The sequence below is a fragment of the Aotus nancymaae genome, unplaced genomic scaffold (genome assembly GCF_030222135.1).
Source record: "Aotus nancymaae isolate 86718 unplaced genomic scaffold, 86718_ANA_hifiasm-v0.15.2.pri h1tg000032l_0, whole genome shotgun sequence".
In the NCBI taxonomy this organism is placed as follows: domain Eukaryota; kingdom Metazoa; phylum Chordata; class Mammalia; order Primates; family Aotidae; genus Aotus; species Aotus nancymaae.
This window is the reverse complement of record NW_026988445.1, coordinates 30,797,657-30,812,233: the sequence shown is the minus strand read 5'-3', so window position 1 is coordinate 30,812,233 and position 14,577 is coordinate 30,797,657. Positions and strand designations below refer to the sequence as shown.

General features: G+C 38.2%; 1 protein-coding gene across 1 annotated transcript in view; it reads right to left on the bottom strand.

Annotated features, from left to right (window-relative positions):
* Positions 1-14,577, bottom strand: part of SCCPDH (saccharopine dehydrogenase (putative)) — a 31,278-nt gene that overhangs the window by 1,643 nt on the left and 15,058 nt on the right. Inside the window, exons 5-11 of the mRNA XM_064383686.1 lie at positions 11,121-11,170; positions 4,443-4,573; positions 3,731-3,848; positions 2,779-2,898; positions 2,627-2,683; positions 2,214-2,325; positions 327-408 (exon numbers count right to left, since the gene is read on the bottom strand). Coding sequence (XP_064239756.1) covers positions 327-408; positions 2,214-2,325; positions 2,627-2,683; positions 2,779-2,898; positions 3,731-3,848; positions 4,443-4,573; positions 11,121-11,170 — 670 coding nt within the window. The remainder of the gene's footprint in view (positions 1-326; positions 409-2,213; positions 2,326-2,626; positions 2,684-2,778; positions 2,899-3,730; positions 3,849-4,442; positions 4,574-11,120; positions 11,171-14,577) is intronic.

Sequence of the window (14,577 nt, the reverse complement as noted above, 5' to 3'; positions counted from 1 at the left end):
GAGGCTCCTAGTAATATGATCTAACAACAGGGGCCCTTTTTGACTGGCTGACTCTGGACTTGAGCTATTTTTATCAAGAGCTAAAGTTAACTTACAGCTCTCAAACTTTTCTGTCTCCTCTCATTTACCTCCTCAGTTGTTCCCCTGACCAGCTCTGGGCTGGTAAGAAGCTCTCCTTCTCACAGTTTTAATTTAACTATATTTTGGATCAAAAGAACTGAACTATAAATGCTTATGTGCAGACCCAAAGCCTGAAAATCAAATCAAAATAAGCTAAAATATAACGCAAATAAAAAAGGTATCTTCTAATTAAAAGAAAAACTCACGCCTTAGGCAGATCAGAAGCATCGTTTAGAAGAGTCATGGCTGCCTGAACCATGGCTATGGAGGTACCCACATAGCCCGCCTCTGCAGAAACAGTTGACCAAGGAAAAAGAAAGCATTCATGAAGTATCCGTTCAACAACATCAAACATCAAATGGTAGATTTTATATCTAACTCTAGGTGTACAGATTTTTTTTCAATAGACACTCTGGTCATTTAACAAAAATAACATTTCTAAAGTATTTATTAAGTGTTAGGAACTGTACTAAGTGCTTTAAATCTATCAAACTCACTTAATTTTCCTAACAATTATATAAGGTCAATACTCTTTTTATCCCACAGAGAGAGGTTAAGTGACTTGTCCAAACTAACATGTAGCGATTCAGTCAGAATCAAACCCAGACATCTGGTTCCAGAGTTTACACTCTCACCCACTGCACTGCTTCTTGATAATAACTGATAAAAAGCCAGTGAAGCTAGGCTTTTTGTTTCTCTGCTACTCCACTGAGCCAATCCCTATCTGTATTCATACACTTCACTTAAAAACAGCAAACAAAAAAACCCTCTCAATTTTTTCTTAAAGAAAGCAACTAAACATAAGTTTTAAAAAAGTTTATAAACAAACGGAACATTAGCATTTATAATCCTGTCAAATAATGAAAATACAGTCAACTTACCTTCAAAAGCCAGGTGGGAATTTGAAAAAAGGGCAAGATGGAAACATACTGTCATCTGGCTTGATTAAAATCCCCCGTGGGCCAGGCATGGCACTTCATGCCTGTAATCCCAACACTTCAGAAGGCTGAGTCAGGAGGACTGCTTGAGCGCAGCCTAAGCAACATAGTGAGACCCCCGTCTCAATAAAAAATAAGAACCTGCGACCTATCAGGGATGACAGTAATTATACTATAATTCACAAGTGGACCTGTCTGTCTCTGCACAGTTCTCTAAAACTTATAGCACACATTCTTGAACGTTTTTGGGCAACATTCTTATTTTTAACAACCTATCAGAAGCCATTCCCGTCCCTTGAAAAGTGCATGTGTACATACATTTTCCAACAATGTCAGGGTATTCAGAGACTCTGGCTTGGCATGGTGGCTCACACCTGTAATCCCAGCACTTTGGGAGGCTGAGGCAGGTGGATCATGAGGTCAGGAGTTCAAGACCAGACTGGCCAACATGGTGAAACTCCATCACTACTAAAAAATACAAAAATTGGCCAGGCGTGGTGGCTCACGCCTGTAATCCCAGCACTTTGGGAGGCCGAGGTGGGTGGATCACCTGAGGTCAGGAGTTCAAGACCAGCCTGGCCACCATGGTGAAACCCCATCTTTAAAAAAAAAAAAAATACAAAAATTAGCTGAGCATGGTGGCTGGTGCCTGAAATCCCAGCTACTTGGGAGGCTGAGGTAAGAGAATTGCTTGAACCAGGACCAGGGAGGCAGAGGTTGCAGTGAGCCAAGATCACGCCACTGCACTCCAGCCTGGGCTACAGAGCGAGACTCCATCTAAAAACAGAGGAAATCCTAGACCACAGATTTGCCTGATGTTATAATTATACTACTTGCATATGAGGCTCAAACAGGTTCATATCAACCAATCCCTTTTCTTATTAACACTAATTAAAATTTGCCATTCTGAATTACTGAATCATATTAAAAAAAAAGCCAGAGGGAAGGATGCACTAATAAAATTGGATTATATCAATAATTTCAGTCTTCGACAGAATAATTTTAAATTTGTATAAATGTATTTCTAAAACAATTAAGCTTTAAAAAGAATATATTGTAATGGCATTCTACTTTATAGCTTAAGAGTATAAAACTCCCAAAGCATTCTTTTTTTTTTTTCTTTTTTCTCAGCATTCTAAGTGATATGTGAAATACCTGGTCCTTTCAGCTGAGTACAGATTTTGATATTTGGTTTGTTCTTATCAGTACCAATGCCTTGACTGTATCCTTGACCAAAGAATGTCAACGTAAATGATGCGGCGTCCAACTGTGAAAGAAAGCAAAGGGTGCATTGAATAAATACGTCATTTCCTCCTGGAACATAGTGAAACCGACTATTCTATTCCAAATGAGACATTTTCAATGAACAAAAACATTATTTTATCTGCCAGAATATCCTGTCATAATTTAAGCATGGAGCAATAATCTAATTTACATAAAGAACTTAAAAGAGTGCCTGAAACACAGTGCCCTGTCAAGTCTTCGATGGTACTGTCACTGCACTGAAGAAAAGCAAAAACAAAAGAAAAATATTATTTTAGTGATCTGAACACAAAAGAAAGGATTACCTGTTTTTGTGTTGGGCCTTGTTTCGAAAAATAGCCAAAGGAGAAGAACCACGGGAACTAAAGGAAAAACAAAAACAAAAACACCTTCAGTGATTTTTAAAAAACGCATGGAAAATACTTCTAAAGATCTAATTTCATAAAATCTTACTTACTTTTACGAGAAGTTGCCTTCCAATTCCAAACCTTACGAAGAATAAAAAGAAAAGTCCTGCAAACATCAGCTTAATAACAGAAGCGATGCCTCCCACAGTTACATAAGCAGCATATTGAACCTAGATTCAGAATACAAAGTTAGAACATTACTCCCTACATTTCAGACCAAGTAATACAAGAATGTTAGCTACCTGTACCTTTCTCTTCCATCACAAATATGGAACAAAAGCAGTTTCCCCTTTACAAATGCATCATGTTCTGAAACCTTGTTCAGAAACCAGGCATTGGGAGCCAAGTTTTGTTTTGTTTGTCAGACCCGGTGAACAGGAAGTACGGTAGCCTACTTTTTTTAATTTGGTACCCTACTTTTTAAAGAAATTGTTTATAAATGGTAATTACCTTCCCCTACTTGGACATAAAAGTCTATGTCACCCATAATATATCTGAGTTTAGCAGTCACACACTACAGAATGCAGACTCCACTCACAACCCCTTCTATGAGAAAACGCCCTCCACCTTTTAACTTGAAATACAGTTTCCTCTTGAAGTCTCGGCAACGAAAGCAATTACTTTCCTCACCAAAAGAAGCAGGACGGCACTCCAGACATGGCAAGGAGAGAAGGGACACAGAAGGTTCCAGACATCTTCACAAGCAAGAGTTTCTAGCAACTGAAACACTAAACAGGGATTTTGGGGTGCTTATGACACCAGGATTTCCTGTATAGTGTTACATTAAAAAGTTATTCAGCAGCCAAGTCTGAATCACAGGGCAAGGCTATAAAATACAAAATGTTCTACCCTAATGATTCTGTATATTTCCAGAGCATGAAACATATTATTTAGCTCTTCCTTTTTCTGCCTTATAAACAAAAATATCCTACATTGAACAGATAGGGAAACTGTAACAAACAAAGAATATTCTTTATTGATAAATAAACCATATATACTTACTGGTGATTCCTCTAAATTTTCATACAAGTAACGTTGAGTTCTCCTTACAACAGACACATCAGATCCCATAAAAGGAATGGAATAACTTTTGAGTTCCCGACAATAAGAAATTGGCCACCTGCAAGACAGATCTATGAATATTTTGTATTTCCTGCAATTATGGTGACCACAACTTTAGCTGGCAAATGTCTGAATAAGCAAATCAGTGGCAGGTTATGGTGGCTCATGCCTGTAATCCCAGCACTTTGGGAGGCCAAGGCAGGAGGATCACTTACGGCCAGGAGTTTGAGACCAGCCTGGGCAACAAAGAGAGACTCTGTCTCAAATGAAAAAAAAAAAAGAATGCTAACTTTAACAGCCCACCCCTAAATTCAAATCTCTATAAAGTTCTCACATATGTCCTGCAGTGTAAAACTAAACTAAATTTTTAAAAGAGAAAAAAGTTATCACATAAAATTTAGTTGACAGTTAATTTCTATATTGATAGTGAAAAGTCATCATAAAATTCACTTATTTCCTAGGATTCAAATTATATATGAGGTACTTAAGCTTATGATAATGTATTAATTATATCTTATTTATCTTTGAAAACAATTCTGAACTTACTACAAAATAGCTTCCAAGCTTTTCTTAGTAACGTACTTTATTAATAGCCAACCAAACGATATACTTAGATTAGACATATTAAAAAATGGATTTTAAGTTAATATACCTTCTCTTCAATTTTGGACCAATGAGTGGGACAGGTTTCAGATTTGATGCATTTCGTAGTTTTTTCAGACTACTCTGATCTCCAAAACCATAAACTGCTGACTTCCAGGTACCATCATGAATGCTCAACCCCTAATAAAATATTTCAAGAGTTAAACAAACATGTCTTAAGGGGTAGTTACTAAAATGTGAAGCCAAATATAATTGTTACAAACAACATTTCACTCTATTTGGACAAGACATAATCCCTTATTTAATCATCTTGAGGTGAATTTTCATGACCAGCTAGGCAGTAGTAACACTGATTAGCTTGATCATATTCAATATTTATACCAAGAGAAGCCCTTTCTTCTCCTCTCCTAAAATTCTTTATACTCTGTAATAAGTTATTTAGTTTTACTTCATCAATTTTACTCACCCAATTGACCATATTCCTTCAAGATCAGCCACTCTAATCCTTTTTTTTTCTGCCCCATAAGATCTGCAGGAATAGCCACCCTAATCCTGTCCTACACAAATTCCTCATCATTTCAAGATATGTCCACGTGCACATTTATGCATACACTGTGCACTGCCCATCTCTCCATCCTGTTACACCTGGTTCCCCATCTACCTCCAACACCTCTTCTTCTAGTCCCAAGCTATAGATCTGTCTTCCTACAGAAGTCTTGGTAAAATAATTTTTAAAAAAATTTAAAGTTCACTAATACAGTTTATGTTTTCTTTCCTTGATCCCTTGATTTCTTTTTGGTATCACAGCCAGTACACAGTCCTTAGTATTTGCTCGATCATACCCAGATTCTCATTTACTCACTTATTTTTTATCCTTTCATGAGACTTTGAGCTCTCAGGCTTTCTATTCTCCCAATACTCTCTACAGCTTCCCCTGAGAAACGAGTGGCTGAGAGGAGAGCCCAGGAGAGGACATGACCTCTGAACCTACTGCCACAGCGCTGACCTTTTTTTTTTTTTTTTTTTTTTGAGACAAAGTCTCGCTCTTGTCTGTCGCCCAGGCTGCAGTGCAATGGCACCACCTCGGCTCACTGCAACCTCTGCCTCCCAGGTTCAAGTGATTCTCCTGCCTCAGCCTCCCAAGTAGCTGGGATTACAGGCAACTGCCACCAAGCTCGGCTAATTTTTGTATTTTTAGTAGAAATGGGGTTTAACCATGTCGGCCAGGCTGGTCTTGAACTCCTGACCTCCGGCGATCCACCCGCCTCAGTCTCTCAAAGTACTGGGATTACAGGCCTGAGCCACCGCGCCTGGCCTAGCACTGATCTTTCTTTAACTAACTTCTAGGTGGGCCTTTTTTCTTTCATGAATATTTAAACTTCATTTATTATTTTGATTGTACATAATTGTATTATATCCTTCCCTCTATGTTGTTTACAATATTTACGTGAACAGAGTAATTTAGAAAGATTCAAAACTAATTCTGTCACAAGATTTTCAAGGAGGGATATCCATGGGGCAGATATGAAGGAATCTTTCATTATTAATAAACTAATAAGAGAAAAAATAAAACTATCCAAAGAGTCAGGTTTTCCTATCTTAGCTTTGATGATACTGAAAAGCAGAGATACCAAATCTAACTTTCATTTTGGTAGATTTATTTCTTCAATTTTATTAAAACTATAACAGAAATAAAAGTTGTAAAGGTTCAATTTGTTAATCTACTCAATCTGAGTAGCGTTTAACCACCTAAGCATTCATCCCTAAACAACACGGTTTGTTTTGCCTGTTTCTAAACTTTACGGAAATGCAATCAAACATGATTTATTATTTAGCATTTGGCTTCTAATGCTCAAAATTATGACGTTAGGATTTACCATGTGTTGTAAATAACTCCTATGCTGCAGCTAGCCTTTTGAATTTCTTAACCATGTCTTTTGAGAAACATTCTCAATTTTAAATGTACACAAATATAACACTTTTTCATTATATTTAATGACTCTTTGTCTTTTTGTAGAAGTCATTACCAACAGTGAGGGCATCCAGAATCCATCTAAACTTGATTTTTGTACAGGGTGCAAAAGTATGAATCCAATTTCATTTTTTCTCCATGTAGATACTCAATTGTACCAGCATCATCTACTGAAAAGCCCCCTTGCTATTTCTGCCATCTTGAAGCCTTTGGAGGCCTGCTGGGAGGAGTTCTAAAAGACAAATATGTCTGGAAAGCTGTGGTCCAAGGCTATTTTTGCTATCAGTGGGGTCTCCAGAACCAAAGAGAGGACACAGCTCTTCTTAAAACCGAAGGTATGTATGGCTGAGATAAAATAAGATTTGATTTGGGCAGGAGATGTGCTTATGTGTACCAAGAATAATACTGACTCTTAGCAGCAAACCAAACAAAACCAGAGTAATGTGGGGAAAGGTAACGTGTGCCCACAGAAACAGTGGCACAATTTGTGCCTAATTCCAAAGCAACCTTCCCACTGAGGCCACTAGACACAGAAGCCCTGTGATGCTGTATTCCACAAGGATTGTAACTAATGAAAAGTAAATAAATGCAAATAAAAGTGGGTTTGTAAAAAGAAAATAAAAATGATAGGAAAAGCCCTTAACCATAAATCAAGGGTTTACATTGACTTAGTAACAGGTCTTGATACCCAAGTGTGTCTTTCTGCCTTATTTTCTTTCAGGAATATCTTGCCTATTCTCAGTCCTTTGAGTTTCCATATACATTTTAGAAACAGCTTGTCAAGATGTATACCAAAGCAAAACAAAACAAAAAAAAAACTTGTCTGTGATATTTTGATGGGAATTGTATGAGATTATCAACAACTTTGAAGAAAATTTACAACTACAAAATGGATTCATATTTTAATCCATGAATATGGTGGATCCTTCCATTTCTATCTTCTTTCTGGTCCCTCAATAAAGGTTTAGTTTTCTTCACAGAAATCTTGTACACTTTCTATTACTCATTCTTAGGTACTTGATTTACTTAATGCTATCTTAAATGGTCTTTTTTACCTTCTAACTGTAGCGGGCATACAGAAATACAGCTGATTTTTATATTAATTTTATATACAGGAAAAATAAAAACTATTGTGGAAATAAATGAAACAGGATAGAAAAATCAACAAAACCAAAAGTTGGTTCTTTGAAGAGGTCAACAAAACTGATAAATTTTAGCTAGACAGACCAAAAAAAACAGAGAAAGAAAATCCAAACTACTAAAATCAGGAATAAAAGAGGGGACATTACCAACCTTACAGAAATAAAAAGGAGTATAAAGGAATACTATGAACAAGTGTATGCAACAAATTAGATAACCTAGGTGAAATGGACACATTCCTAGAAAGACACTGTCATGAGGTGAATTGTATCCCCACCCAAAATCAGAACTTGGTATGTTGAAGTCCTGACCCCCAGCACCTCAGAATGTGACCTTGTTCGGAAATGAGTTTTTCCAGCAATTCACAAAACTCTTCTATTAATTCTAATGTTATCTGTAGATTCTTTTTATTTTCTACATTCACAGTTTATATCTATAGAAAATAGTTTTGTTTCTTCCTTTCTAATCTATTTACAGTTCATTTCTGTTTTTCTGTCTTACTCCTCTGGCTAGGATCTGGCTGAAGTAATGAGAGTGGGCATCTGTGTCTTATTCCTGATGCCAGAGCAAAAAACATTTTAATGTTAAACACTGGGTGTCACATTTCTTACAGTTTTGGTTTTAAAGAGATGGGTCTCTTGTTCTGATACCCAGGCTAGAATATAGTGATGTGATCATAGCTTACTGCAGCCTCGAACTCCTGGGCTCAAGCTATCCCTGCCTCACCCTCCAAGTAGCTGAGACTACTGGTGCACACCACCACACCCAGGTTGCTACAGCTTTTTTTTAAAAAAGAATCTTCCCTTCTTTTGTTAGTTTGCTGTAAAATTTAATCATGAATAGATATATTTTATCAATAGCCTTTGCTGTATCTACTGACATGATCATATAATTTTCTAACTTTAGCCTGATAATGAGGTGAATGAATCATAGAGATTATAGTGTTAAACCTTGCATTCCTGCTCTAAAACCAATTTAGTCAAAAAATACTATTCTGTGTATATAGCACTAGTTTAAATTTACTAAATTTTGTTTAGGATTTTTACATCTATGATCCTATGAGACTAGACCAAACTTTTCCATTACAGAATTGTTCTTGCAAGGTTTTGAAATCAAAGCTATGCTAGCCTTGTCCATTGAATTCACTCAACAATTACTGAGATGCTATTATGCAACCAGCACTGTTCTAGGTGTTCAGTGAATTCAATAGAGAAAGATCCCTCCTTTTGCGGTGCTCACATTTAAGAGCGATAAAGCCAACAGAAAACATAACATATAGAATTTAGAAGGTGGGAAGTACATAGCAAAAAAGAAGGCAGCAGCTAAAATGAACTGGTAGTGCTAGGCAAGGGAGCTGGTTTGCAATTTTAAACAGGATGGTCAGGGTAAGCTTCAATTAGGAAAGTGACATTTCAGAAAAGACTTGAAGGCGGTGAGGGAGTGAGTCATGCAAATATCTGGGAGAACTGTTTGCAAAGGAAACAGCCAGTAAAAAAGCCCTAAGGCAGAAGTGTGCAGGGGTGTTCAAGGAGCGGAGCAGAAGTCAGTGTCAATGGAGAACACACATGGGCAAAATGCCGGACAGAAGGCTGGAGAGGTAACTGGGGCCAGATCACTACAACCATTCGCACTAAGGTAAGGACTCTGGCTTTCTTTCTGCATGCAACAAGGAGCCACTAAAAATTCTGAGCTGAGGAGTGCCATGGTCTAGGTTATGTCTGAAAAGGATCACAGCGACTGTTATGTTGAGCACAGACTGTACAACAGGTGGTAGCAAGAATAGGGTGGTAACAAGGGAAGTGGTAAAAATGATCAGATTCTGACATATTTTAGGGTAGTGTCAACAAATTTCCTGACAGGTTGCCCAGGTCTGGCACTAGACTATTGTTCTGCAGCTACTCCTTATCCTTCTTCTCTTAAGCCTTTTTATTTATACTTAAAAAATTGTACCCAGGAGTGGTGGTGTGCACCTGTAATCTCAGCTACTCAGGACACTGAGGCAGGAGAACTGCTTGAACTCGGGATGCAGAGGTTGCAGTGAGCCAAGATCATGCCACTGCACTCCTACCTGGGCAACAGAGCGAGACCCCATCTCAAAAAAAACAATTGATTCATAGACTGATTCTGATTACTCTTGTGAAAGGAAAATATCTTGGGCCCCCAAAATCACTAGGAAAACTCTAGCTAGAAACTGCTTAGGGCAAACCTGCCTCCCATTGTATTCAAAGTCACCCCTCTGCTCACTGAGATAGATGCATATCTAATTGCCTCCTTTGGAAAGGCTAATCTGAAACTCAAAAGAATGTAATATTGTGCATCACCTGTCTGTGACCTGGAAGCTCCCTCCCCACTTGGAGTCTTCCTGCCTTTGCTTCAAGTTGTCCCGCTTTTCCAGATTGAACCAATGTACTTCTTATATATACTGATTAATGTCTCATGTTTCCCTAAAACTTATAAAACCAAGCTGTGCGCCCCTACCACCTCGAGCACATGTCATCAGGACTTCCTAAGGCTGTGTCACAGGAATGGTGCATCCTCAACCTTGGCAAAATAAACTTTTTTTTTTTTTGAGACGGAGTCTCGCTCTGCCACCCAGCCTAGAGTGCAGTGGCGCAATCTCAGCTCACTGCAGCCTCCACCTCCCGGGTTCAAGCGATTCTCCTGCCTCAGCCTCTGGAGTAGCTGAGATTACAGGCACTTGCCACCATGCCTGGCTAATTTTTTGTATTTTTAGTAGAGATGGGGTTTCATCATGTTGGCCAGGCTGGTCTCAAACTCCTGACCTCAAGTGATCCACCTGCCTTGGCCTTTGAAAGTGCTAGGATTAAAGGCGTGAGCCACCAAGCCCAGCCTAACTTTCTCAATTAACTGAAACTTGTCTCAGGTTTTCCGGGTTCATACTCTATTACCCCAGGTCACATCAGCTGGCTTAAGCACGAGCAAAATGACTAATCTTCTCTATCGTTTGACATGTAACTCTGGTAGCTCTTCCCAAGAAATCATGAACCTTTATGACAAAGAATATTTGGAGCTGCCAGTACCTTTCTTGCTCAGTCCAGAGCCTACATAAAAGTAGAAGAAACAAAAGGGATAAAAACAGAGAAATGAGGGGAAAAGAACGAGTTCAGACAGTATCATTTGAACATCTAGATCCAGCCACATTATTTACTTGCAGACATTTGGTTACATGAATCAATAGATTCTTTTTTGTTTTGCTGGTTTAAACTGGGTTGAGTTGGGTTTCTAACACATGCTACCAAGGGTCCTAAGCGTGCTTTTCTCATTCTTGTTTCTGAATGTAACAGTAGTATATCACCTGTCTGTGACCTGGAAGCTCCCTCCCCGCTTGGAGTCTTCCTGCCTTTGCTTCAAGTTGCCCCGCTTTTCCAGATTGAACCAATGTACTTCTTACAAAATAAAATAAATTATATTTTAAGTCAAAGTAATTTTGTTAATTTAGTATCTTTTTAAAAATTAAACATGGTGACTTTCACACATTAAAAATTATAAATACATTTAAAAAATTAGTCTAAATATGTTTTAAGACACATGGATCATTTCCAAAATATTTTTAATATTAACTTGAAACAACACAAGACAAACAGAAAAACCAACCTCAGGCCCTGAATGTATAGTCAGGAAACTTTCCACAGCAGTCAAAGTACCTAGAGAGTAGGAGAACAGTAAAAAGTAAAATAAAATGCAAAGTATTTAGGACAAGTAATAACAAACAATGCCTATTCAACTCAGGGACTGCCTTTTCTAAGCCTACAGCTCACACAGAAAATCTGTATAGATAACAGTTTTATTCTGTTTTTGTACACAGATTTAAGAAGTAGTTCTGACCAGGTAAACAATCAGAAAGAGTAGTCTAGCATAAACTCTATCTGCTAGCACTGACAAAATCTTCTCTAGTATTTAAAACCTAACGACATTAAGAATCTCCCCCAATAAGGCAACAATTGCACTCACTCAATTTCTGGAAGGTGCTTTAGGACACAGTTACCAAACAGATCTACAGGGCTGGGCATGGTGGCTCATGCCTGTAATCCCAACATTATGGGAAGCCAAGGCAGGAGGGTCGCCTGAGGCCAGGAGTTCAAGACCAGCCTGGGCAACACAGCAAGACTCCACCTCTACAGTTTTTTTTTTATTAGCCAGCTGTAGTGGCATGCATCTGTAGTCCTAGCTACTAGGGAGGCTGGGGTAAGAGAACGGCTTGAGCTCAGGAGTTCAAGGCTGCAGTGAGCTGTGACCACACCTCTGCACTACAGCCTGGGTGACAGTACAAGACCTTGTCTCAGTAAATAAATAAATAAATAAATAAATAAGAACAATTCATGGGAATTATTCTGTTTTAAAATATGATAGCTTTCAAACGGCTTATTAACAGTGGCTTAAAATGAATGTTCACAAAAAACTATCAAAACACCCTTTGTGATAGCTTTTAAAACAAGACTATTAAAATGAGGTAAGTATAAAATAAAAATTGAAAACCAAGCCAAGAAAAAGGAGAAATCAAGTATATTAACCATGAAGACTAATATAAAGGCATAGCGGTTAAGTATTTAACTACTGAGTTTCTCAAGAATAATAAGGCAAAAGAAAAAAATGATGGGCTAATTCTCAAAATCTGATAAATGAAATATATTCATTCCCTAAGTGACAATGTTTTAATTCTTTTTCGAGACAGAGTCTCGCTCTGTCACCCAGGCTGGAGTGCAATGGTGTGATCTTGGCTCACTGCAACCTCCACCTCCAGGTTCAAGCGATTCTCCTGCCTCAGTCTCTGGTGTAGCTGAGATTACAGGCATGCGCCATCACACCAGGCTAATTTTTTTTTTTTTTTGGTATTTTTAGTACAGATGGGATTTCACCATGTTGGCTAGGCTGGTCTTGAACTCCTGACTTCGTGAACCACCTCCCAAGTGGGTTCACCTCCCAAGGCCGACTTCTCGGCCTCCCAAAGTGCTGGGACTATAGGTGTGAGCCACTGCGCCCAGCTGACAATGTTTTAATTCTAAGAGAAAATTAAAACATGGGACTTACAAGGTTGACACCAAGCAAAATAACAACCACATCATCAACAAAGCTGTTTCAGCAGAGGGGGACTATAGCCACATAAATGTCATTAGTCTGACCAAAGACAAAAATAAAAAACACATCATTAAAGTATAACTCACTGGAGATGATTCTGATGGTTACTAAAAGAATGTGGCCTGGGTATGCGGCTCTGTGATCTAACCCTATCCACAGGAAGAACACAAAACCCCTAAAGCAGTAACTTAATAAATGGGGACCACCTGCACCAAAAGTCGGCTGCACTACTTGTTAAGATGTTGACTTCTAGGTTTCAGCATCTGAAAAAAAAATTTTTAAACAAACCCTAAACTAATAATTCTCCCTTAAGAAGGAAAAAAGTCTTATTCAAAATAAAAACAGAGCAACCTCAGGAAACAGGATTATCATGAAAAAAACCTGTAAACTTCACAGACTTCAAAGAATTATTTTAATAAATGGGGACATATTAGGTCTAAAGACTGGAACACTGAATATTTTGAATTTCACATTTCAACTGAATTTCATATTTCAATTCACATTTCACTTTTTAATTGGAGTGGTTCTAGTGTTTCACCATTAAGTACAATACTGGCTACTGCCTTCTCACATTTATTATGTAAGAAACTATTCTATTCCTAAATTCCAAAATATGTTAAATCAGTAAATGGTGTGAGTTTTGAATTTTCAAATCATTTTTTGAGATGGGCATATAGATAGCTGTTCACCTCTGATCCTATATGATTATATAACTTCCTAATGCTAAACCTTGGTCTCAATATATCATTCTTTTAAAATGCCACTGGATGAGCTGGGCATAGTAGCTCACATCTGTAATCCCAATACTCTACAAGGCCCAGGTGGGAGGATCACCTAAGGCCAGGAGTTCAAGACCAGCTTGGGCAACATAGTGAGACCCCATCTCTACAAAAATGTTATAAAATTAGCTGGGTATGGTGGTATGAGCCTGCAGTCCTAGCTATTTAGGAGGTTGTGGAGGGAGCATTGCCTGAGCCCAGGAGTTCGTTACAGTGAGCTATGACAGAACAAGATCCTGTCTCTAAAAAAAACTTTTTAAAATGGCACTAGATTTATTAAAATTTTATATAGTATTTTCTTTTTACTTCTAATTTCATGACCAAAATTTGTAGTTTGTGTGTGTGTGTGCTTATCTTTGTTGGACTTTGGTTTCATAGTTTTGCTAACTTTTTGATATATACTGAAACATTTTCCAATTTTTTAAAGTTCTAGAACATTTTATATGGCACTGGAGTTATCTGTTTCAGGTACGTTTTTTTGGTTATGTTTTGTTTTTCAAGAGATAAGGTCCCACTCTGTAACCCAGGCTAGAGCGGAAATAGCTTACTATAGCCTCAAACTCCAGGGCTCAAGTGATCCTCCTACTTCAGCCTCCCGAGGAGCTGGGAGTTATTACAGGTGCACACCACCACACCTGGCTAATTTTTTTTTATTTTTTAGAGACAAGTCTTGCTATGTTACCCAGGCTGGTCTTGAACTCTTGACCTCCAGAGATCCTGCTGCTTCAACCTCCCAAGTAGCTAAGATAATGGGTGCAAACCACCATGCCCTGCTCAGGTAATTTTCTAAACAGACACTCTTAAATATGTAAAACATTAGTAACTTCAAATGTTTTATTGGAACATTATTTTCTCTATTCTTAAATAACTGTCTCCACTTCTGTGTTCAATACTTTCTAGCTTTGATGGTTAAAAATTTAAAACCTGTTGGCTGGGCACGGTGGCTCATGCCTGTAATCCCAGCACTTTGAGAGGCCGAGGCAGGCAGATCACAACGTCAGGAGTTCAAGACCAGTGTGGCCAATATGGTAAACCCTATCTCTAATAAAAAATACAAAAATTAGCCAGGCATGATGGTACATGCCTGTAGTCCCAGCTATTCAGGAGGCTGAGGCAGAAGAATCGCTTGAACCCAGGAGGTGGAGGTTGCAGTCAATTGAGATCATGCCACTGCACTCCAGCCTGGGCAACAGAGT